Source organism: Lipophrys pholis (genome assembly GCF_963383615.2).
Source record: "Lipophrys pholis genome assembly, chromosome: 9".
NCBI lineage: Eukaryota > Metazoa > Chordata > Actinopteri > Blenniiformes > Blenniidae > Lipophrys > Lipophrys pholis.
In genome coordinates, this window is record NC_137639.1 from 26,519,030 (window position 1) to 26,545,901 (window position 26,872).

Here is a 26,872-nt window from a genome sequence, read left to right on the forward strand (position 1 = left end):
CACATGAGAGATAGTAGACGAATTGGACCAATGATGAAAAGGATAAAGACATCAGATAACATTCATGTATGTAGAGAAGAAGTAACAGCAAATCAGGCAGTGGAATGGGGGGGGGGGCATGCAAAATATAATAATAATAACCTGTGTTTTTGTATTTAATGGCATTTTTTGTTCTTAATTCCCCACATTTATCTTTATTTCTACAATATTCCTAAAATATACTTGAGGTTTTGACAATATAGTGTTTGAGTTGTGAGGAAGGGTTAAATGGAAACATTAGGGAAATAAACAAGCCTTTTTTTTCTTTTTTTTACTCCAATGTGCTTGACCGATAAAAAAATCAAATAAAAACAGTGATTTCTGTCCCCAGAATAAAAAAAACTTTTTAAAATCTCACAGCTGCTGCATTTATTTTTCATGCATCAAAAAAGCTTACATTTTTAGTTTGTATAAAAATATTAAACATAATATTTTCATCTTTACATTTTGTCTTTTCTTTTCTTTTCTTCTCTTCTCTTCTCTTCTCTTTTACTTACTTACTTACTTACTTACTTACTTACTTACTTACTTACTTACTTACTGACTTATTGACTTATTTGTATTGATTGCATTTCTCAGATATGTATTTAGCGACTTCTGTATCTGTGAAGACTGTTTTTGTGCCTATCTCCAGACGAAGCCTGTTGTATCGATCCTCTGATGGGATCCTCACTTTTCGTGATTTGGCTCCAACTATTTGAGTTTGTACAAAGTGTTCTGGAAGAGTCAGACGCTGCCCTTTCCTAAAACTTTCAGTTTCGCCTTTTAGTGGTCCGACCCTGAGAAAGTTCCCTTTTCTCCAGAGAGAAAACATGTAAACTTCTTGCACCTTTAATACCGAGAACATGTTCTCCAGTATTACAATGGTTCTAAATAAGCAATGATAACCACAATCATATTTCTTACAGGCGATCAATACGTGGCGATTTGCTTTTACTTGGGTGCACAATGAGAAATCAGGGGGGTCAAACACATTTTAGTTTAGTTAGTTCTACATTAAGACTACTTTAGTCTTGAGTGGGTCAGACCAGTAAAATAGTGCCACAATAACATTTAAATAAAAAATGTAAAGGTTTTCTTCATTGTGACGCTCTTTATACGTGATGGAAATGTCTATAATTTAGCAAAATCAAACAATTACCACTTAAAATGACTCCAATCTCAACATAAAGCGTATTTTGATTAAACCTTCTAGTGTGAAATACAGTGAAATGTCCCAAAAAAACCTTCTCCTATAGCTGTTGCATTATGTAGCGGTCTGCACTGTCTGAATGAATGTATGTGAATGCAAACTTATTCTTTAAATTAACAAAGAGGCAGCTGTCTTTCATGGCAGCAGCATCTATATCTCAGCTCAGGTCTCAGTGTTGTGTCGGGTCCACGACTCTTCCACAACATTTTGACAATTCCTTTGGTAGTCTGGCCAGTTTGGAGCCTCTTGCAGGTCGATTTCAGCCCACGGGCCTCATGTTTGACACCCCTTGTCTAAACCTCGCAGCCGAGGTAAAGGTTGTTTGTGTGTACATGGTTGTGTGTACGGCCTCTTTTCCTTTCAGAGTCAATCTGCGTGCAGTTTTGCCCAATTATGAGCTAAATGCCACCAGTAACTGCAACTTTCTGCCAATATTTGTACGGGAGGCCCTTTTCATTACTCGAGTGCTCACAGAAAGGACTACACATACACATGCATTAAATGCCTTTGTTTATTTGTTTGTTTATGTGTTTTGCTTTTCATGGTAATGTGACCCTTTTAAAAGCTGTTTATGATGTGGAACTGATGAAGGTCAATCAAAACCAAAATAACAATAACAAATCAATAAGCACATGAGCTGTGAGATAAGAGTAATGCATTAAGAAATACCTTTAAAATAAATGCGTCAAACAGCAGGGGACTTGCGAACCCATTCATTGTTATTTAGCTTTAAACCGAAACAGTCAAAGCTGGTCCAAAATGAAAACTCGGATGGCTGCAGATACTTGTGATCTCAAATGAGCACAATGTGTCTGGTTTCTTAAATCTGCAGTGTCCTATTTCCAGGTGAAAAAAAAAAAAATAGTCTGTTGCCATTTAAAGGTTGAGTGTTGGAGTGAATGGGAGTAAATGACGAGTTGAAAGTCAAACTTGGAATACCTGACTCACAGTGATATTAAAACCCGGTTTTCTGAGGCAGTTCATCGTGCGCAGTGGTAGTGCATTTTGTACCAGAAGGTTTCATTTATGTGATGGATTAATTTTTAGAAGTTATTATTGTTTGGATTTGCGAATATAAAAATATGTGAATGGTATATATTCTGTGCCGCAACAAAAATAAACTTTAAAGTTTAAATTCAAAAGTTAGTACGGCAGTATTTTACCTGTCCAGCCCGCTTAAGATTAAATTGGGCTGTATGTGTTGCCTCTGAACTAGGGTCATGATACTTTAATCATTTAATTTTGTATTGTATGTCTTTAAATTGCTTCATAATGTCTAAAACTGTCATATGTTTACATGTGTGTGAAGTTTATCCTTCAATTTGTGTCTATGACAGTTAGAATTCATCAGGTTCTAAAATTGTGTGCTTTATTAAAGTAATTAATAGTTTAACTATTTAGTTTTATCCTTTACTCTAACCCACATGTTGATCCTGCTGTCGAGCACCCACAGCTCTCTGGTGCCCCCTAGAGGAGGCCTGCCCAACACTCTAGAAGCCACTCAGCCAACCAACCTGGACAATTTTTGTGACTTTAGATAGAGATTTACTCTGCTTTTAAACCAAATAGCCACTTAATAGCACCCCTCATTAACCTAAACCAATAAACTGTTACGGTGATGAACATTGGGTCAACCAAATTACTACCTACTACAACGTGAGAGTGCATTTAGAGCAGAAGTGTCAAACATCAGGCCTGCATGCTATTAGAGGGTCCAGAGAGCAACACAAAAATATTTTAAAATAATGGAATATATGGTTTTATTGATTGGGGATTTCACCATTTCAGTGAGAGTAGTGGACAGAGAGATCAGAAACCCTACAATGAGGGTATTGGTCACAAAAAAATATGTTGAAGGCTGCAGAAATTGTGTGACCCCACGAAGCTTTTACCAACATTAGTCTGAAGAGAAAGACTGTGGTCAACAGGATTATGGACCTTTTAGCAGATTCACCGAGAGAAAAAAAAAGTTGAAAATGAAGTCATTTGTTATCTTTCGGGATGCAACGGGGTTCAAATAGGACATGGTTTTAGATATGTCACTGTATTTTGCATCAGTCTTGAACTTTAAAAAGTTAAAAATGCACAGAGGGCCTGTTTTTCTTTACGAATTCATCTTGTTTTGTTTTCCCATCCATCCCTCCTGTATCCGACTCAGGGCTTAAGGGAAGAAGATCTACAAAGACAACATGAAAACTACACACAGGAAGACTCTCGGGGTTCTGGGTCTTCCAGTTCTAGCTGCCAGGGTGAACAAAAAACTGTTTGAGGTTAAATGGACCCCAGCATGATAAGCTCCAAGCTTCTTTGGGTGTACATTTTTCTGATTTCACATAATTCATGCACAAGTCAAAATCATTAGTTATACGTGTGAAATTGTGGAAAATAAATGAATGAAATGAAAATAAATGAAATAGTGATACTAAATTACCCGTATGAACCTGGACTGCTGATGGATGGATGGATGGATGGATGGATGGATGGATGGATGGATGGATGGATGGACTGACGACCTGTCCAAGATGTCTGCCCCCTCCCTTGACCTTTGACCCTTGACCCATTCCGAATATTGCACATTATTGATGGACGGTAGCTCCTGCACTAACCCCGCAGTTTCACTCCAGTGACGTTGAATTGTAGATTGTGAGCTTTCCACACTAATGTTTGCGGCTCTCCTTCCTTCCTTCCTTCCTTCCTTCCTTCCTTCCTTCCTTCCTTCCTTCCTTCCTGCTCCAGGAGACTCGGCCCCTTGCAGCCGCAACTCGCCGCCAACAGATGTCGCTGTCCACCAGGACACAGGGCAAGGACCAGGGGAGTAAAGTCAGTGGTAAATACCCGCAGAAACAGGGCTTGGTTCTGTCAGACTTCATCCTCATAAAAGCCCCGGCTGCCATTGGAGAGCCCGCTGGCGCGAGGAAGACGCAGGAGATATCGCGACCATCGCAGCGTCCATCACCTCAGCTCATGTAACCAGGCAGCGAATGTTGGATCAAGCCGTCTTACATTAGCAACTTCCGTCATAAAAAGAGACAAAAGGAAGAGCGAGAGAGAGGAAAAATGGGACATACCGCAATACCTATATTGATGGCCGTATTGTCCTTTTGCGTGCGGGGAAACGTCGAGGTAAGGAGCGACACCTTCTGAATCCTCTTCTAAAGGCGCAGTGCAGGTTGACTGCTGATGACTTCTGCATGAAATATTGTTGTTTTTTTTCTTTTTAATTCATTCCTACATCATCATGCATAGAGTTGAGCCCATCTGCATATTTCACAGCCTTTATTATCTAGGGCAGGTTTGGTTTCTAAATGCGTCCTCCAGCCCCGTCAACAAGAATAATGACTCTAAAACGCAGTGATGGTGTGTATAATAAATAAATAAATAAATAAACACTGTTATGTGATATTAAATGTAGCTCAAACCCTGGAGGGGCTCCATGAAGATGTGCTGTACGCTGCGTCAAGTCTGGGCCTGTATCTGACATGATGAATGTGAGAGGCCTTTTTTTTTTTTTTTTTTTTGCTCTATGGAAAGGATGGAGATCAAAACCCATCTCAATGCCTCCCATCAGCTTCTATCAGGGGAGGAAATCTGCCTGCATCCGTCCTTCAGATGAGTGGTGCTGCTCCTCACCACCATGGAGTCATGCATATTCAACACTGGATCTCCACGAAAGAATAGATTAAAATCTCGCCATTGTCAGAATCCCAATGGGTTATCTGCCGTGGCCTTGAGAATGCATGGAGGGGATGACTTTGATACATTGCCGGACAAGACTGTGGTACAGAGATATGGGGGTCGTCCTGTCGGCGTACGTCTGTCTCCATCAGTTGGTGGAGGGGAGACTGGGAAAGTCTGTTGTAGAGTGGCGGATCAATGGGCCACCAGCTTCTCCCCGCTCCCCCCTGACTCATCAAGACTGAGAACATACCCTTTTTTTTTTTTTTTTTAATAGAGTTGACCTTTTAATTCCCACTCATTCTCCAGTCACTCATCCTATTTCCCCCATTTTGGTGGACCAGAGGAATGAATTCACGTTGTTGCGTGTTCACTGGTGTGTAGGAGCAGGGTGCTTTGAATGTAAACAAAAAAAAGAATAAAATAAGGGAGGTGAGGAGGAGGAGGGGGGTGGGGGTGGGTGTGGGGGGTTGGGGGCTGAGGATGAGTCATGATGTCCCAGCTGGAAGCTGTGTGTCAAACACACTTTTCCACCTGGAAATAAAAAGCCAGCGCACCTGCTTCTGATGTGAGGTAGACTATGGAGCGTCTCGACTGCTGATTCAAAGCCAGTCTTGAGTTCTTAAGACGATCTGTCAGATGTTTATTTATTAGCCATCTTCCTCCAGTGAGCCTGCGAGAGTTTGAAAGCCTTCCCTTTCATTCTGAAATAATTTCCATTTCTCTAAGAGCCTTAGTGGGATTACTGCTATGCTGAGGAACAGGCTTTAGCTTCATACAAGGAGACCTGCCCATGAAGGTTTATGCTGAAGATTACACTGAGAGAGGGTTGAGTGGCTGGATTACACTGTGGTATTAGTCCTAATAAAACTGTCAGCTCCCCTTAATTTACTCAGCATTAATTCCATTAAAGTATGAATTCTCAAACTTGTTCTGATCTCTGCTATTTTATAGATATCTTTAACGTGGTAGTGCATTAAAAGTAATCAGACATGAAATTTGAATTTTTGGATTAATAAAGCCACAACAGGCCTTTTTTTTCAATTATTTGTAGCTGAAAACCAAACATAGTGAGATTTTGTTCCTTGTTCCGGTTTCCTTCCACACACAGAAGGTTACAGAGACAAACACCTTTATAACTGCTTGTAAGCTAAATAGTTTGACCTCAATGTAAAGTGGAATACTTGATTACCTGGATCGCATGTTATATATAACATGATATCTATATTTATCTTGTTGTTGTTGTCAAAAGTATATGTGAGGATGCAATTCAGCCAGAAAGACATTGTTTTTACAAACAAATCCAGTGTTGTTTTTTTAATGATTAATCTTTATTAATACAGTGTTTCCCAATCCTGACCCTCACTTTGCTGCAATGCTCTGATTAAGCTCTTCTGAAGCCTGATTAAAATCTTTCATTTGAAATTGAAGCTGTGGCGGCGCAGAGCATTATAGTGATAATATTTGGTTGTGTTTATGTTGGTCTGTTCAATAATTGTTGGATGAATCCTTCATGAAATGTACCAAATATAAATTTTTTAAAAATGGAAAGTGTTTTTTGTACATTTCAGTCAGCTCTGTTGTACAACAGTAGAATGAGAAACCCAAAAAGATGCAAACAAATCATTATGTTTTTATGTTGATTAGCAGTTAATTTGCAAAAATAATCATTGATATAGGAACAAAGTTTATAAATCAACACAATAGTAGTAATAATCCTCATTCAAATCTATTATCGTCTTTTAAAAGCTCATGTTCAATTCAATTATACGATTAATAGTTTGAATATTGGCAAAAGATCATAGTTCACACGGCCTCTCAGTGTATATTACATAACTAGGCTTCATCATTGGAGAATAATATTAAATTGAATGCCAAACTAAAGCCAGAAAGCTCAGAAAATCCCCAAAACAGGATATTTTGATAAGCAATCATACTTATGTTCTTGTGTGAAGCCATATTTTTATTTTTTTTTTTTTAAAGAAAAAAAAGGTGTTGAAGGACTGTGGGTGGCTCATGTTCTGGTTTTAGTTCAGTTTTGTATCAATCAAGATAACTTGCTGGAATGTGAGCCAGAGGCTGAGCAGTGGCGGCGGCGGACCCAGAGACAGACCTGCATGCAGGTTCCAGGAGATTCAGGAGCATAATGGGAGGAAGGAGGAAGGAGGAAGCCAGGAGAGGCCCGACCCAGGGGCAGGAACGTAGGAGCAGAGAGATAGGAAACACATTTTGTGGCGCTGAAGTTTAGTCACACAATAGTAAGTCAGAAATTTGCTGCGTAACTCACGTCACCCTGATTTGTCATCAACACTGTCAGTTTTAGGCCTGGAACACTGCCACGCAGATTTATGCACCTCCCACACCCATCTGCCTTCAAACGCAGGAACACAAGAGGATTTGTTTAAATAAAAAAAATACAAAAAAAGAAGGAAAAAGATGAAGACAACCAGATTTCTCTCTTCTACACACACACTCACACACACACACACACACACACACACACACACACACACACGCACACTGCGCTACACTCACTTAATTAATTTTAGAGCCAAGAGATAATCGGGTTCTACTAATGGATTCCCGTGTGCTTGCTATCCTCCACTATATCCGTACGCCAGTGGGCATAAAACGCACCATTTTATTGTGTCACATGTTTTTCCTCCCCTGTTCTCTGCATGTGGCTTTCCTCTCCAAGGTTTTTGAAGTCACACACACACACGCACAGACACACGCACAGACACACACACACACACACACACACACACACACACACACACACACACACACACACACACACACACACACACACACACACACACACACACACACACACACACTCACGCGGACCCTGGATTAGATCTTGCAGCGTCATTGTGAAACGAGAGCTACACAAGCACCGCAGGGAAAGCGCCACTGTGAATGTGCTTTAGCAAATAGAGTTGTTACCGGAGGTGACACACTAATGAAAGGCATTATTGCGCCTTCTGGAGTTATTTTTGCAATAAACAGCATTAAATCAGAAACTTGTGCTGCACGGTTGTTGTGGAGGGGGGCGAGGTCATTTTAATTCTTTGCTGCTATGGTTGTTCATAACGATTTGGGGTGGAAATGTAGACATTTGGAATTAATTGCATGCTTGCATGGTTTCTTCTCAATAGGTCAGGGAGGTTAGGTTGGGTTCAGGCAGCCTTTAACAAATCCCAGTTATGATTATTGTCTTCTGAAATATTTCAAATTATTGGTTGAGTTAAGCAAAGAATAAACTCCTTATTTACATTTTTTTAATACTTGTCCATGAAACACTTCAGTTTTATCATCCATCCATCCATCCATCCATCCATCCATCCATCCATCCATTTGCCTTTCCAGGCACACTCACTGAATGTAAGTTGAATCATATACTGAGATTCGTGATGCACTCTCAAGCTTGGAGAGCTGCAGCAAAAATTATTCACACCTGCATCTGTCACAGCTGAAGCCCAAACAGGACTCTGCACCCTGGATGTGTGCAGAGGAAACAGTCTGCCTGCGCATCATAAAGTTTGTCCAGCGTCACCGGGAGGGATTGCAAGAGCGGCTCAGACAACCTGATGACATCCAGCTCTGACGCGTGTGCCGAGTCGTGTGCACAGCACAGATATCAGTGCAGGCCGAGGTCCTCACGCCCGGCATAGCTACCTCAGTAAGCCTAATGGGTTGTCTTTCTGAGGGAAAGTTTAACGCCAGCGCGATGTGAGCTGTTTAGTAGTGCCGCAGCCAATGGGAGGTTTTAGCAGAGGCCCCTCTCCAAAACATCTGCAGTGTGGCGATAACACTTGTCCTCCGTGTTCAGGAGGAGAAGAGGGCAAGCGCAGTGAATGAGATTGAGAGAGAGAGAGGGAGGGAGAGGGAGAGAGAGTCAGAATTGCCCTGGCACGGCAGACGATTTGAGAAACGGGACGAGAGGGAGTTCAGAAGTGATGGAGAGCATGCAAAATGTGATGTGGGCTGCATGGTGCAGTGTGGAGAAACCCAGCCCCGTTTCCCCCTCAGCGTCGGGGAGCTGGCAGAGGCAAGAAAATAAAAGCCCTGGCTCGATTGGAGCTGTGTGCCATGAAAGTGGGGCTGCAAAAATCTAATTCTTCTAACGGCCTTGGCTCCAGCGTTGAAGAGTGTGCGGTGTTGTTGGGTTCAGCAAGATTGATCACAGCAGGATTATTATTCTCCTGTAAGACATTGGAAACTGTTACCGAGAAAAATTTATGTCCTCATTGGCAGGATATTGTCGTCCATCAGAAAGACAAAGTGCTAATTTCTGACATATTATTGCAAATGTGACAACGACGGGAAAAAGTCCCTCACGCTCGCGCTGATCGTTCAATAACATTTTCATCATTACTGTTACATGCAAATGTGCGGCAGATACATCACAAATAATGGCGGGATTGCAAAGAATAAGAACACGCAGCGTGAGATCAAATTGAGCATGCAAATATCAGACAACGCCTTGGGAAGCCGGAAAGTACTTTCACTGTCATTGGTGTCAAATGACATATCCGCCTCCAGAATGGCTGGAGAAGGACATAAGAGCGAGGAACAAATGCAGAGAACATGTGGTTCCATACCGAATGTTTCTCAACTATTTGGCCTCAAATTTAGTCAAGCATGAATGAGACAAACTATTTGGACCTCAGAGCAATTAAAGGTATCAACCTACTTCTTCTTTGTTTGTTTTTTTAAATGAAAACCTCACAATGATTGAGTTTGGGCTAAGACCGGCAGCTCTGATAATGACACGTGGATTTGAATAAAGTACAGTAATACATCCAATCTGCAGTCACTTCCTGGTGAAGATAGTTGGTATTGATATACTGATGTTTATTAATTATTCCTTCTTATTGCTCATTTCTTCATATCATACAGGTTTAATGGAAACAGTCAGATCACACACTCAACACAAGATTATATATGGTTTTAGGCTTAAAAGTTCAATACATTGACTTACATTCATTTGCTGTAGACTTTAAACTCAAACCTTAACACCAATCTTAATCTAATCCTTACTTTAAAGCACCTGCAATATGTATTACCTTAACAAACACAGAATAACTACTACTTGCCTATCTCCACTGTAATCACATTCTAACCCTCGCCTGTCCTTAAAACACTCCTTAACCTAAAAAAAAATTATCTATTCATTAATATGGACTTTCCATTTTTGTTCCCTCGATGACACGAGTCTCTTTTGGTTCGTGTGCAATCAGGTTGAGAACAAGGCCACACACACACACACACACACACACACACACACACACACACACACACACACACACACACACACACACACTCACACACACACGCCTCGCCTTGATTTAATTTTCTTCAGATTTTTTCTAAAGCTCATTCATACCCCAAAATGTAATTAATTCTTCCTTTTACCCGATCCCCATTAGTATAGAGGAACAAGGCACCACACACACACACACACTGACATCCTATTCAGAAGTGCAAACACAGACACACACATTCAGCACACACACTTGCTGCTTTATAAAGATGGCACGCTGCAGAAGCTGCATCAATTATTGAAGGCCATGGAAAGGTCTGGGCTTTCGCTTGTCGACGGGGCTTTGGCACTTGTCACGCACCCTCGCAACACTCAGACGCTGGCCCGGTCTCTTCATGCTACCTGGTTTTCATGTTTCCCACTCAGGCACCATCCCACCCCTGCTCCCTCCCTGTCATTCAGACCCACCCGGCTCCCCACCTCCACAGCTCTCCTCCACGCCCGTCTCCTGGCCTTAACCCCTCCTCCCCATCCCTGCTGTCGGTCTTTGTCTCAGCCTGCTCTGTGCTCCACTGCTGCATCATAAACCCCCCCTTCCACCCCATCACACACACACACACACACACACACACACACACACACACACACACACACACACACACACACACACACACACACACACACACACACAGACACAGCCCCCGCTCCCCCATCTGCCTCAGCAGCTCTCAGTGGCCAGTGACATCTTTTCACTTTTCTTGTGTGTACTTTGATTGCTCGTGAATAATTTATTCTCTAAGCTCGCCCATCTTTTCATTGTAGTTTGTTTCCCTTGCCTTGCTGCATTTGTCCTTTCTCCTTCAGCTCTGATGTTTTCTTTAGAGTCCCCTGACTGCCTCTCAAGTGTCTCCATACCTGACTACTGCTCTTTATATTGAATTGCTTTCATATTGTACCATATAAAACACTTTTATTCACACTTGTTGGAAATAGTTCGTTCACAATAGAAAATTATGTTTCAGTGATTTACTACATGTGTGACAGATTGTTGAATTCTTCAGAGGTTTGCAGAGATGCTTTATTTCTATTTATCTAATGAGAAAGCTACTGTATAACTGCATCTATAGTCATCCAGAAAAGGTGTTTTTCTTATTCAGTGTTTGGAAAGTGTTCTATTTCTGGCCAATTTCAGCAGTTGTTTACCAGTTTTAATGTGTGTTAAGATGAAATTTGTTATGACAGAGGGTAAACTTCCAGTCTCAAACATCCCCTCCCTTCCCTGGAGACAAAATGTTCCCACAGCATTCAATCTGTTTATTCTACACGCACAGATGGAATGCCAACTTTAAAGAAGTGGGCCGGTGGTGCCGACAGTAGCACAAGATAAAAACAATCAGGTGCTGTTGTGGATGCTGTAAATCATCAACAATAAGATTTAGAAAATGATGTGGAGTGTTTCTTTCTTTTTTTTATCCTCAGCTCAGGGTCGTTTGGAGGCCATTGCCAGAGTGTGCCAGCTAATACGCTGACAAGCCAGGCTGAAATATAAGATGGGTGTTGAGCTGCAGAGCTAGAGTTTGACTCTGGCTTTGAAAACTGTAATGAATATACAAAGCATTAACGGAGGAACCACATCCTGTTGAGGGGTCTTTCTTTTCTTTACAGATTGCCTGACTGATTAAACAATTTCCCTTTAGTTGGACGGTCTGTGGAGACTTTCTATCCAGAGGAAATGAGATAACACTAATATTTAATCTGCTGCAGACGGCACAGCCCGCACACATTATCCCACCAGAGTGGCTCCGGTCTGGGGAAAAAAAAAAAAAAAGACAAATCAAAGCAAGACAGGACATGCCTGCCTAATGAGATCTCAGTTATCATTGTTTTTTCAGAGAATTCATCAAAATGTTCCTTATAGTAGTGAATTACTAAAAAGGATTAGGAGTTTTTCTTAATTGTAATACACAAGTTTAACTTGTTCTTTAAATAACATTTCAAATTAAAAGTGCACTGTACATTTGGTGATGTTAATTAAGGTCAATGGGAATTTCCATTAGCGGTATTTGCAACACACAGTCATACAGTCGTGAAGCAGCAAAATCGAAAGTACATGTGATTCGATTTGATTTGATTTGATTTGATTCAATTCGATTCAATTTGATTCAGTTCAATTCGATTCAGTTCAATTCAATTCAGTTCAATTCAATTGTATTGCTATAACACAAAGTACAACACAAGTAATTTCAAGGCACTTTTACATAGAAAACCCCAAGAATTCCACATGAGCGAGCATAATTGACGGTGGAAAAGAAACACTCCCATTAAACAGGAAGAAACCTGCAGAACCAGACTCGGAGGTGGAGACTTTCTGCCGTTCCGGTTGGTGTTAGGGGATAGAAAGAGAGAAAAGGACGGTACAAAGACAGAGGGCAATAAGCAAAAATGTGACGCTCCAGTCAGCGACTGATTTGTCACCCTGAGACATACAAAGAGAGCAAAAACGAGCTCATCAAAACCAAAGTCGTTTGATGGTGTCACCCAGCTGATTACCATTGTTTATGAATCTTCTCTTTTTATTGTCTGGTTAAATATCAGTAATAACCTGCTTTATGGTTCTTACCTAACTCCTCTGCTTTATCAGAGAATTTATTACCAGGTTGGAATGTTGCTGTCATGTGTATCATATCATATGTGAAGCAAAAAATATGTGAAATTGTCATATTTATGAATATCATTCATAAATAACAGAGTTTTAAACAGTTATTTAGTTTCGTGAAAATCCCTGTTAGATGATGAATTTATATTCTACATTACAGGGGCATCACACATCAACTTCTGACAGGAAGAGGAAATAACAGATTTTCTTTTTATCATGACATCTTTTAGTGAGTAGGGTATGTCAAGCAGCAACCGAACATTGTGTCCTGGATTGTGAGTACATTACTGGGTCAGAACATCCTCAAAACCGTGCCTCATGCAAGGTTTTCACTGCCCGCAGTGATTAATATCCTTCCAAAGTGGTCGAATAAAGGAAATGCAATGAATTGGTGAAAAGGTTCATCTGCTGGCTCATTGATGCATGTGGTTCCATGGAGGGAACACTTCCCTCTTAAATTATCTGCTGAGGACGTCACAGTGCCATGACAGCACACCTTCAGACGTATAGTGCATTCACGCTTCAACAGGTCAGGAAAACAGGATTTACGCCATATTACACGTGTTGTCATAATTGTACACATGATTGAATCATCATTCTGTGATGCAACAAAAAGATATTTGGTGGATTCAATTTTGCATCATTTTCCAAAGCTATTTTTCCAAAATGTTAAGAATATTTGGCTCCTTCCGGCCTGTGTAGTAATAAAATATTTTGGTTCTCTGACCTTTGGTTGAGCCAAATTAAGACAGCTTTTCATCATTCCATGGCCAGTTTGAAATACGTTGACAGATTTTGCAAATAATCATTCATTTCTGGCATTTTACTCATATGGTACGTCATACATTTGTCAGCATGAGATCAGGGGTTACCAGAGATTTGTTTTTAATTTGTTGTCAAGACTGAAATAAAAATCAGATTTTCACAGTTTTATCCCATTATTTGCATATGAATACTATTTCCAATTATATATTTGAAAAAAATATAAATGCTCTGTCAGAGTAGACACAATAGGCCCAGCTCCCAGCAAGTTCATGATTGTATTTATGATTTTCAGTGCCGCGTAAACAACCAGTAGGTAGTGATAACAAAAGCTAACCAACAATTAGGCCGGCAATTGGTGACAAGCCGAGGACAGAAAGTCGAACCAAACATATGCTGACTCTTTCATGTGAGAAGAGGAGAGAGCGTGAGCGGTGTAGACCTGTAATGAAGAGGGGATAGAGAGAGAGAGAGAGAGAGAGAGAGAGGGGAGATAGCGACATGCTTGAAATTCTGTGGGGAACCAGTTGCTACGGTAACAGGGAAGGTAGCTGGCTCCTGTGGGTGGTGTTACCATAGCAACCAGCCTCAGCGGCCAAGTGATGCTGAGAGGGAGAACGTAGAGAAGGCTAAAAAAAAATTGTGTGTTTATGCTTTCGATTGGAACAAGTGAGGCAGATGAAGAGGACAGCGAGTTAGCAGAAGCTGATGAAGAACGTGGGAGAGCGACACCAGCTCATCCACTTCTGCCCTTATGGTAAACTTCAGCAGAGTTACAGCCTGTCCTCTAAGTGTGTGTGTGTGTGTGTGTGTGTGTGTGTGTGTGTGTGTGTGTGTGTGTGTGTGTGTGTGTGTGTGTGTGTGTGTGTGTGTGTGTGTGTGTGTGTGTGTGTGTGTGTGTGTGTGTGTGTGTGTGTGTGTGCGTGTGTGTGCCTGGTCGGTCCCTGCTGACCCCGGGTTAGTTGTTTATCCCGCTGTTCATTAACAGAGCGCTTCATTACCAGAAGCAGTCGGCCCGAGGTGCCATGCAGGGCAGCACACTCTCTGAGAGAAGAGGTCATCCTCTCAATATGTTTCTACAAGTCGCAGGGGTCACACCGGGCATGCTGGGATTGTTTTTTTTGTTTTGTTTTTATTGGCATCAGTGTGCAGTCTGACTTCTCAATGGGAGTTAAAGACCACTCAATTTTCACTGCGGTGACAACACATCTCTGACATAAACCAATAAAAACACATGGGATGAATACATCATATGTGGTGTTTGATGTAGTGTGTGTGTGGTACACTTGGGAGAGTGGTCTCCACAATAATGAAATGATAGAAAGAAAAACACAGTTTGTAGCTTTTAGCTTCCTGGTCACACATCCACTTTAACAAATGCGTATTAGTAATATTATTATGAACACACAGCTCCCCCCATCTCCCCTGCCGCTGTCTCTTCATGTGGTTCACACGGCATATAGTACATAACCTCAAAGCCTCATTTCCATCTCTGATGCATCTGCTAGACAAGCTCTCAGGGGAGCTGGCACAGTGTGATCAGAATTGTATATGTGCATAAATAAGAGACAGAGGGAAAGAGATATATGAATGTCTTAACCTCCTCCACCCCTCCTCCTCTTCCCCCTCCTTTGTCGCCAGCTCGCTCCATATGCATGATATTACTCCGTCTTCTGCTCAGAGCCCCTGATGGATTTATGGCTTTGCCTTCATGCATATGTGCACGTTTAGTTCAGTTTTATTTGTTTCACATTTCTCAGCTCATAAATTCCCAACAGAACTCAAACGTGCGTAGTAATTAAACATTTTTACTCACACCTATAACTGCCTCAACGATGTAACGGCATGAAGAAATCTATTAGCAGAATTCTTTGCTTGTTTTAACAGGCACAAAACACAGTGTAGGCTAGAGACACACACATACCGGCTGTGTGCCCTGAGCAGAAAGTGCATGAAGTGACAGGAGAGGCAGAACTGGGGGGGGGGGGGGGGGGGGGGGGGGGGGGGGGGGGGGGGGGGAGATGACGTGAAGATTCAAAGCAGAATACCCAGCAAGAAAGACTCCAGTTCAGATCTGATGCAAAGACAACTGAATCAAAGACTTGAGTGAAGGGCCTGAGAGACAGGAAAGGCCCCGAGTACCAGATAAGAAGTAGGAAAGAAGAACCATCAGATCTTATTTATACCGGCCGCCTGCTGTTTGTCAGGGGCATCGTAGAAAGACTGGCCGCCCTTAAGTGGATCAATTGTTACAGTCTTTTAACCTAAACATGCCCTCATTTAGGCTTTCAGATTAACTTAATCTACTTAAAACATGCTCAAGGGCATGATGATGTTGCTTTAAGACCTCCAGCCTTGTCTGTCCTCTGCACTAATACACCCTCAACTGATACCTCGCTCCACTGTGAAATACAGTTATCATCTGAATCGGGTTTGTCATCTTTCTAAAACTGACAATCATGGTACTTCCGGATGTCCATTAACTCACTAAACCACTTGGATGCATAGTGGATTACCATGTCAGGGGCCCGGCTTTGAGTCTGGCACTGATTTATAGCTCTTATGCATTACATTCTAAATATATTATGACAATTGTGATGTCGATTCTCATGATTTGACATCCAGTGTGATGTTATAGAAGAAATGCCCTAGTGCTTAATACATTTTAGTTCGGCATTCACTTAAGCGTGGAAACGTTTGCAAATAGAAATCTGAACTGGTGAGCCCAAACATATGACTCAAGCTTTTTAAAGGGGAAAAAAAAACTAAATCTCGATTTACATAGCTAGTTTGCATTGTGTCAATTTCAATCTGCGTATGCAAAATCCATGACTCACAGTCAGCTGTGGTGACATTAGGATGATTCAGATAGACCTGCGGTACTTAAATCTACGCTAAGCCGTTGATTCCTTCAATCCCCTGAGGTAGCTCTTTGGCTTGAAATCGTATCTGCAGGCTCACAGTGTTTGGCATTAACATGTTGGCATTCCCATGTTGTGTTGCTTAACTGTGAAGGAGGTTCAGCGGTGTTGCATAACAGCAAAATAATTCATCAACAATATGAACAGAAGCAGAGTCATCTCGGTTTAACTGTACCGAAGGAACTGGATCTCGCAAGCACTCGGTGTTTCTGGATAAATTCGCGAAACACTGTCACGCAGCTGTTTGTTTCCCACATATCTGCAGGAGGCAGGTGCGTGCGTAGATTTGTGAAAGTGACTGACTACGCTCAGTTTTTTTCCGGAGACAGCTTGCACAACGTATCGTCATTATGGTACATGATTCAGAAGGAGCATTTGTTGAAATGTGGGTGGAACTGAGAGGCAGACATGTCTATGCAACACAATTATCACTTGTTTCATTCTGAATATTGCTCAATGCCTCTTTTCTATAAACGTGGAAACATTTTGTATGAGATCATTAATATATCTGGGACTTACGTGTTTTTCTTCAGTGATTGTACTGACCATTTTTTGAAAAATGTGCATTGTATAGATTCATATATGGAAAAAAGAACATGACATCCATCATAAAAAAAATGAGAGTCCCAGTTGGGAAACGGGAAATCTTTGCCTTCGTGGTGGCATCGTCCATGTGGAAGTTTAAAGTTATATGATTCCGAAAGGAGACAGCAACCTTACCCAAAGAGAGGAATCAGCCGTATTCATAGATGTTGAGCTAAAACCTTGAGAAAGAATGTACTTGGGGTGCTGTAGGAACAGCTCCTACTGCGCACAGCACTGAGTAAGTGCACTCCTACATAACCGCAGTCATAAAACGACTGGCACTGCTGACGTCAAAATCTATGGAGTCTCCTGTGTTGATGCCAGCTGCCGTGCCCTGTGTTTTAAGCTATAGTTGAAATTAAATCAAATATTCTGGAGCTGGTTTTGGCTGCTGTTGCAGACCTAGATGAACCCTGGTGATTATGGGGCCATCTGCTCCCAGTGTGCCCAGCTGGAGGCTGGACCGCTGTAATCTGAACTGATGAGGCCCGACTTAGCATGTGATGTTTGCACATCCCCGCAACCAAAAGCCTCCGCCGTAATGGTTAGTTATAAAGCACTGAAATGGGGACACTCATTTAGTATTCAATAAGTAATTTTACAGTTATGTGGTTTACAGTAGGAAGCTATAGAAGAATACATAAAACAAAAAGCAATGTTTTCCGCTGTGCCCATCAGTCTCCCCCTGAATAGAAAATTAATGGCTGCAATTAGCCATTAGTCTGAGTTGTAGAATAATGAGTGAATGTGCAGAGCTAACCTGCTTTATCCTCCTTTGTCCCTTCTGCACAAGGAGAGTCTGGCAGACTAATGTTGCTACTGTCTAATAACTGCATGCCACACCAGGAAGAGGCCTGATGGAGGCTATGAATAATTAATCAACATGATTACTATGATGAATGCGCCTAAATCTATCTGGCCATTTAGCACTAGTCTGGGGAGGGGCGGGGGGGGGGGGGGGGGGGGGGGGGGCGCAAACGGCAAAGTGTCACGCATTGTGTGAAAGCTGTTAGGGAGGGAGAGGGAGACAGGATGAAGGTGGCTGTGGGTGGATTAGCCTTGAGAGGAGGCCGAGGGAGATGATCAAAAAAGCGAAAACAGAAGAAAGAGTGAAGGAGGGGCTCAGAGGCAGGAAGACACCCACGAATCAGCCATCTGTGCCGCATCGAAGGACAAAGACATGCTCAGGAAAGCCGCTTGTTTGTTTCATAAGTGCATGGGCTGTGCGTCTTGGAGGCCTATTTGCACGTGGCTGTGTTCCCTGCATGAAGGATGGCCGGTCTACAGTGAAGGAGGATCCCAAAGTAGTTTAATGTTTACATACAATTTATTTCTTTTTCAGCTGTGTGTATCCCCAATTTAACAAATAAAGCAGCACAGACAGCAAATGTGCTTAATTTGTTGTCTTGACTGAATCATCTGAAGTTGTGCCAATGATCCCGCTGTACTTTTGACTCTACTTTCTAATTTAATCTTTTTTTTTCTTTTTCTTTTTCTTTTTTTTTTTAATGGCACAAGTTTGAGACACAATTCTGTGACGCTGTTCAAAGCCAAAACACAAAACCTGGGATTTCAAAAGATGTCTGGTCTTTTTGATGTTTGATTGCATTGTCACAACAGGGCGTATTTTGGCTACCTGGGATATTCCAGATCCCTGTAGAGGAGGAGATACTAAGTAGAGATTAGTCCCCGAGGGGTCTGAGGTATCCAGTTAATCGTCAGCTGCCAGGAAAGCTTTCCATCATAAATCTTTGGCGTGTGAGTATTTATACGGTGTGCATTTTCAAATTGATTTCCACACAAACTTATGAGGCGATTCACACAACGGAGCGCAGACAAGCGCAGGCACCTCGCTTTAACACAGGTCCACATGCATATGACACACGCCTCAGATAATTGTAAGCATGTAAGGTGACAAAGAAGGTATAGAACAGATGAATTATAGATGCACTCAAGTCACTCATGAAAGCAAAATCAGAATTAATCATAATCACTTGCAAGCGAGTAACGATGCTTTGCATTATCAAAGGCTCGGTATGAATGACTGTGTGCATAACATGACATGTTGCTCTCAGAGCATCGGCAATAAAATACCCCGGATCTACTTGGGCCATCTGGTGTGGTTCTCTTCAATGTACAGTCTGGCAGCGGCTTGAAAAAGGTGACAAATGATGGGTGGGCTTCCTCCCTCTGCCTCCTCCGCTTCGGCTTGCCTGCCAGGGCCGAGAGGTTGCATCATTACAGAGGATGAAGTCATCCTGCAACATAAGGGTGGAACAGGTGCTGAAAATTTAATTAGAACAGGATGGGAGATGCTGGTGGAACATGTAAAAGAACTGCCCGGCTCAACTCAGCCCTGAATGGATATTTAGATTCATCTTACAACATCCTGTCTGAGGTCTTTTTTGTTGTTGTTTTTTTTTTTGCATGCACAAAATTTCCTTCACATGACGGATAAATGTGAACGTTTATCCACAAAATATGAACAATTTGTTCAAGGATCTTCTGCCAGGTGCTTTGTGGGAGAGCTCAGTTTTCTCGTGTAGGTATTGTGCGATTCAAAGTTAAGAAATACTGCCAGTGCGCTGCGGCTGTGGAATATCAAGGGAGCTAACTGAGGCAAGGAATCTGGTGAAAAGGCAGGAAGCCAATCGATGTCTGGCTTTATATCACCAGGTTGTTATTAATGATGCAGCATTCCCTGCAGTGGGGAGCTGTCAGGCTTCTGGGCTGTCTGCCTGTTCAGCCTCATCAGCACTTGGACGTGATATGTGGGGCTGAGGAGGGGTTGAACAGCACGGCCTCAACCAACTCCTGAAGACTGTACTGTACTGAGACGCCTCAATACACCACTGCATTTTCTCACTCAGACATGGTGAGCAGCTCCGCGGACTGCCTTGAACTGGGGAAACGTCATTGATGACAGATTGTGAGGCATTCATTGTGAAGCCGACTGGATTAGTGTGTTCTACAGAGAGACGCTGCCACGCTGAAGCCACAACAGTCGTTAACAGTCTGATTGGCTTCCAAGTGAAAACTGAATACCACAAAGACACTGTGAATGTGTTGTTCTGCAAGTCTGTCTGTCCATAAGGGAATTGCGGCAATAATTTGTCAGGATGCAAATGCTCAATCTAAGCTCATACATATGATTCCTTCTCTGTACTGCAAAAGCTATTTTTAGCAGTGACTGAAAGCTTAATCCCTCAATAGAGGACAATTGTCTGTGTGGTTTTAATCTGTTACTAGTCAATCTCCTTTTGACCACAGCAAAGAGTTCCCATGAAAAACACTTTGTTTTGTTTTAATTCTGGCAGACATTCAATATCTATTGTAGATAAATGAGCTGCGTTTATATTCATCACCTCAGTTTGTAAATTCGCAGGGTGCAAATTTAAATAAGTCGATTCCCATGGGACAACAAAAGATTGTCTGCTTATAGACAAAATATATAAAAACACTGATAATTATTCCAATGAAGAAAAATTGTTTAAAGAATTGTGAGGCCATTAGAAAGAATTCTGCAGGCGTAGCAGTTCACAGCTCAGCATGTCTCAGGCAGACGTCCAACATAATGCAAAAGCGTGAAATAGTGCAGCAGAATATGTAAAAGTAAACATTTCAGATTCCTGGTTGGAGGGTTAAAGAGGAAGAGTCAATAAAGCCCTTAAGAAGTGGAGGTGATGCATTTTGAGCATATGTCTTAAAATTTGTCTCCATGATCTCATCCATCAGGTAGACGTTTCATTTTATAAACAAGATTGGCTCCTGAAGATCCTTTTCCCTGTTTTGTTTAGTACTGCATTGTTGCATTGCAGCAACGTGTTTGTTTGTCTTTGGTTGTTTTTTTAAACATCATTAAGAGCTTAAGAACAGCAGACATAAAACCATTAATTTAATGATACAAGATGCACAATTGAGTGTGAAGACATTGTAATATAATTGCCTTGTTTTTTTTTCTTTTGTTTATTGTACTGTCATACACTAATTAGAACATTGTGTGACTAAGCATGGCGAAATAAATGAAAGCAAATTAAAGCAGAGTATTATTGGAACAAATTATGACAACAGTGTTCTCAGAAATAAGACTTCCGTCCAAGCCTGTCACGTAGAAGCTATCACGCTCTCCTTAGAATATGGAATTAAACTACAGCGGAGTCTGCAGGCTCCATAACACATTTGTCCGGAGCCACTGAACACATTTTACCTTCAAAATATCAATAGCACAGCATCAAAACTTATAGTTTTACTGCAAAACCTCTCCAAAAATATGGATATCATTGGAAAACATTGGTGCAACATTGTTTTGTCAGTTATTTTTTCACTCATAGCATAAAGTAGATAAAAGAGTCCTGAGCATTTCTTTATTTGAATTCTGCTAATTTTAGATTGCAGTTAAAATAAATAGGATTTTTGTTTTCATGTTTTGAGACAGTCCTTTTTTTTCATGATATTTAAGTTACAATCGTAAAGAATAAACCAAAAGATGCTTTATATGGAATAAATGTAAAATATGTGAATCTACAGTAAAGGGTGTCGGACTATTAGAGTATGAATAACTGGTTATTTTCATATAATTTTACAAAAAGTTTAAAGGAGAGTTCTGTTTTTTATTGATGCAGTTTAAAAATTGGACTAATATACTGAAAGCAACGTGTCGATACAGATGTAGAACACCACAAGAAACCTTAGTAACGCTTCATGTTTGCACTTGAGGACAAATAGACATTTCATTGTTGTGACGCTACAGAAACACGTCCCTGACGTCCCTGTGACGACGCCGTTTCGGTGACCGGCCTGTCGAGAAGAAGTGCTCAAACTCCAAAACTGGGTCAAAAACAAGCAGGAGGTTTTCTTCTGGTGTGAAGCGACAGAACAGAACAGAAAATGCAGATTTTAAATTCTTTTTCTTATTAAGGAGTCGTCATATAATAGGGAGTCTGGTCTCACAGATCGAGCAGGAGATTTGGAGTGCGGCCTTGCTGAGCTGAGGGTCAGGGCCTCAGGCTCCTGATGGACTGCTATTGATTGGGGGGAACGCGGCGATACAGTTGCAGTCGCTCAGCATCGATTTTCTGCGAGTGCAGTAGTGGAGAGCAGGCAGAATGAGAGAGCTGGACCAGGGGGAGCTGCCAGGTTATCTTCTCAAATATCCGGAAGTTTTTTTTTTAGTCCCCCCCCCCCCCCACCTCCTTCTTCTTCTTTGTGGCACTGACCTTCCCTGACGCAAAGAAATATATCTATTTAGACATGAGCTCAGCAGCTCCTCCAGACAGACTGTTTCAGCAGCTTCAGCAGTGTTTTGTACTGCTTATCTTACAAAACACTCAACCAATTAAAAGATCCAATCCAGCTCCGTCAATAACGGACACACTCAGTCGGGGGCAGTGAGGTTATTAAATACTAATGAAGAAATTTGACTTCATAATGGTATAAAATAACCTTAATGACCGGGTGAAAACAACGTTTTTCAATCTGTTGTTGATATCGATTTTTTTTATTTTATAGAAGTATTAAATACCTTGAAACCAGAGTAAATGATCACAAACAAGATCATGGAGTGACAGATCACGAGTCCTGGGTGCACTGAGAGGCAGACGTCCACGCTCACGGTCACACCTACAGGCGATCAAACACCCCACCCACCCACCCACACACACACACAGACACACACAGACACACACACACACACACACACACACACACACTCCAGAGAACTCCGCACAGAAAGGCTCAAACCAGGGAACTTTGTGTGAAGAGTTGAGAGCGTTAACCACTACACCAGCCCCTGTGTCATGAATTAAGAGTGGAATACGTGGAAAGGGAAGCACAGGGCGCACAAAGTGAACAGTAGTAGCTTTTCTTTTTATACACACAGCAGATTTAGAAACATTAGGAAATGCTGGTGTGAAAAACAAAATGTTGTTTATCTGGTGTGATGAAGCACTTGTTCCAAGCTCCAATGCACACATCTTCTCATTGATATTCAAACAATTTCACTGAATGAGAAACGGTCTCCAGTAAGGTCTGTAAAAGCATTCATAAATCTAAAAGAAAAAAGAAAAAAAGAAAGCTGTGGTATACTTTGGGAAATGGTCAGCAGTAATGAAAAGTAGATCTGTAATTTGTAAGAAATCTGCTAAGACATGCAGAAACACAAACTCCTCTTAGCGTAATTATAACGCATAGACTGCTCGGGGCTTATTATATTTATTGTACATTTACTTAGAGGGTTTTATATATTTATTTTATTCCGCGTGAATTTTAATTAGGACTTCAAACACTTTAGCTCCGATCGGCCGAAGCAGGGCTTTCCTTTGATCAGGCGTCACTCTCCAGTATTCTCTCTCCTCTATTCCTTCCCTTTGGGCAACTTCCTTCTAATTGGCTCGGCGTCGCTCGTCTCTTCTGTCGTCAGTAGGTCCATCTCTGCGTCTGTCAGCACAGATGAAAGGATACGAGTTGTACACGGGCTCCGGGGTACGCCGGCCAGCCTTCTCGGGGAGTTTCGGGCAAAGAAAGTAAACATTATTGTACATTCTCTCACATGACTGTGTCAGGCGATGAGGCCGCTTCACTTCACACTGCTTGTCTTCGGTAAACGTCTCATTTCGGTATCAGAGATGACTCAAGCATCAGGTGGAACATGAAACGCTTTTCCTCACCGTTCTCTGTCGGGCTCCCTGCTGTCATGTTTAGTCTGTTCAAGTACAAGTAGTCCTTGTTTGTGCTGTTCATGGAGCTTATTTATTTATTTATTCTTGCTTTCTTCAGCCCTCCCCTGCTTTATTCCTCCCTGGGCTCTTTCTGTCTCTGTCCTGTGTGTTAATGTAGTGAAGTGGCGCATCGGTCAATGAGCTTGTATTAACACCTGACTCCCAGCCCTGGCTGTTGTTTGTTCCTTTATGTGGACTCCCCTGGGCCCTCCCCGAGGCAGAGGCAAACATATCCCACGATCAATAGCAACATCCTAGAAGGCCGCTGGAGGAGGAAAGGAGCCATCTTTTACATGCTTTTGTGTTGTTGTTGTTTTAGATTTCATGCACTACCTTCATCTACTAACACTTCCTTTATTATCTCACATGTCAGTCGTGTCAGTAGACAGCAAGCGCGGGTCAATGAGTCAGGCATTTATTGACAGTTTTTTTGTCTTAAATTTAAACACTCGGTCTCCAAGGAAACTTTTTTGAATTCCAGACTATTATTCTCTCTGAAGTGCGCGCTGTAGTCAGTTCTCCCATGCATTAGCTTCCTCTATATCTGTTTTGATCTCTCAGTCTTACACAGGCTCACACTCTGAGTTGAGATTTATATGTGGTGCATCTGCTCTTGCTGAGCCTCACACACACTGTTTGTATTGAATCCTCCTTATCTCTCTCGCCTTTTCCCCCCCAGGCTCTGGCCATGGCCGAGGTGAACGGTCCAGGACCCCAGCTGGCGGAACCACAGATCGTCATGTTCTGCGGCCGTCAGCTCCTGCACATGAACATACAGACTGGCCAGTGGGAGCCAGATCCTCAGGGCCGCCAGGGCTGCTTCAAAGAGCCCAGCGAAATCCTGTCCTACTGTCAGGAGGTAGGGATGTGATTCTGCGCAGGGGATTAAACATAAATCAAAAACAACTAAAGAGCTCTGATGAGCAGCAGCTTAGAGCCGACTGAGAGCTGCTAACAGCAAGTCAGGAATCAGAATGTGCTGCATGAAGTCAACAAGCAAGAATATTTTCTGTTTCTTCTCCCTAATCTGACTTGTCGAACACCTTTCCCATTTAATCTATATATTTAACCATATATAGTGGAGTGATGGTGGTCTCATGGAATAGAGCTGTATTCCATATGCACCACCATCCACCTCTTCCTCCTCTTGTTATTGTTCATGTCGTTCACGTTCTGCTGCAAAGTTATCAGTGATACAAATATTCTGTTCTTTAGATGTATTAGATTTAAATGCAACTGTAAAGGCAGATTTTTGCCATCTGCTGGCCAAAGTGAACATAGCAGCTGTAGACAATCCGTAGCCATGAGCCTTGAAGGCCTCAAATATGAATTACTGACAAATCATGTACAAAGAATAAATGTACAGTAAAATTCTGTGACAGTTTAAGCAGGTGTGTTGCAATGCTACTTGTCGCTCACGTCCTCCCGGCAGGAAAACATCTGATTGGCACCAAATTTACTCAGAAGCAGACAAAAAGGCCACAAACATACAGCCAGTGTTTATTAACAGCTTCCTTTTGCTCTTTTCTAGTCTTTGTCTGGAAATCATCCTTACTTTGTTATAAATTTCAAGTTTAGTAAATTAAAAAAAAATCATTTAAATAGCCATCTTTCTTTTTCTCTTAAACACCAATGTTGTGGGAGAACAATTGCTAGACTCAACCAATAATGTAATAACGGCCAGTAATGAGAAAGACGTGACCATTTTAGATGTAATGAAGACAATTATAGCAGTAATTTTCCTCAGATTGAGGATTTCCCAGTGACATCCTGAGGGCCAGTCAAGCTGAGGTTTAAGGGCCACATATGACCCCCAGGTCTTATGACGCCCGTGTCTCTTCAACGGAATGAACCCAGACTCCTGGAAGTGATGCAAAGCACTGATCTACACACAATGAAGTCCATCTAGATTCACGTGAAAAGAAAGAAAACGTAAACCAGATTTCATCAACAGAATCCAAGATGTTTTAAAACAACTTCTGTGCAATTTCTTCCAAAGTGTGAGTGTCCAGGAGGAAGTGATGCTCCTTTGATAGTCACACTAAACATACAGCCCACCCAATGAGGAACGCTGTTCACAAGCAAACCTTTAAACAGATATTACATCTCTCGCCGAATTTATCTGCAGGGAGTTAAGCTGAAAAATGACTTTCACCACTGAGGCATAACTGGGCTGAAGAAAAAACACTTTTACACTGCGTCACCACAAAATGACTGCAGATATCCGACACGCAGTAAAGAAAACACAGGCGATTCTTTGACATGGCAGACTATATCACAAAAACATTATTTGAAAACAAATCATCATCAGTAGGTTTTTAACTTCAGGACAAAGTGAGGTTTCATAGACTAAATCCCACAATCTAAAATAACAAAACAAAAGAATTTAAAATATTTGCGTTCAATCCACCCACCATAACATGATTTATAAATACAACCACTCAAGGAAACTGTGTGTCATATATCACTTTGGGACAGATTACTTTCCCTCACTAATACATTTTATTATGGAATTGCACTTTTGATAACTGGCCCTCAACTTAAAATTCAAAATGTTTGATGTCAAATTTAAAAATATTCATTAAAACGATAACTTCAGCTTCGTGTAATGTGGCTCTGAGCCTTTGCCTTACTTCAGTACTCAGAAGATAAACCGCATGACTCTTTCCCTTGTTAGTGTTCTCCCCACTGACTCCTCTCTCCCTCCTTTTCTCCTTCTTCATCCTCCAATTTCCCTCATCCGACGCCCCCGTTGTCTTTAAACCCTCCGCTCTGTCCATCCACCTCTCTGTCTCCGTGTCTATGTCAACTCTGCATGTGCCTGTACTCCCAGATGTACCCAGCGCTTCCAATCTCCCATATAGAAGAGTCAAAAAGACCCGTCACCATCCAGGCCTGGTGTAAGAAGGGCTGGGGCCACTGCCAGACTCACCCCTTCATAGTTCTGCCCTACCGCTGTCTGGGTAAGTAAACACACCACACCGCCGTCCGAGAGCTACACGAACAAGATATGCATGATGTATTTTAGCTTTTTCACGATTTAGATATTCATATTGC

The 26,872-nt window shown here is 41.8% G+C and overlaps 1 protein-coding gene across 2 annotated transcripts in view; it reads left to right on the forward strand.

The window, feature by feature from the left end:
* The first annotated feature begins 4,105 nt into the window (after positions 1-4,105).
* The window catches only part of aplp1 (amyloid beta (A4) precursor-like protein 1), a 38,291-nt gene continuing 15,524 nt past the window's right edge, over positions 4,106-26,872 (forward strand). Inside the window, exons 1-3 of one of the 2 annotated variants that reach the window (XM_080471613.1) lie at positions 4,106-4,354; positions 24,495-24,674; positions 26,649-26,778. In XM_080471613.1, the coding sequence (XP_080327739.1) occupies positions 4,289-4,354; positions 24,495-24,674; positions 26,649-26,778 (376 nt within the window). In that variant the 5' untranslated portion in view covers positions 4,106-4,288. The remainder of the gene's footprint in view (positions 4,355-24,494; positions 24,675-26,648; positions 26,779-26,872) is intronic. The other variant, XM_080471612.1, reaches the window with a different exon arrangement.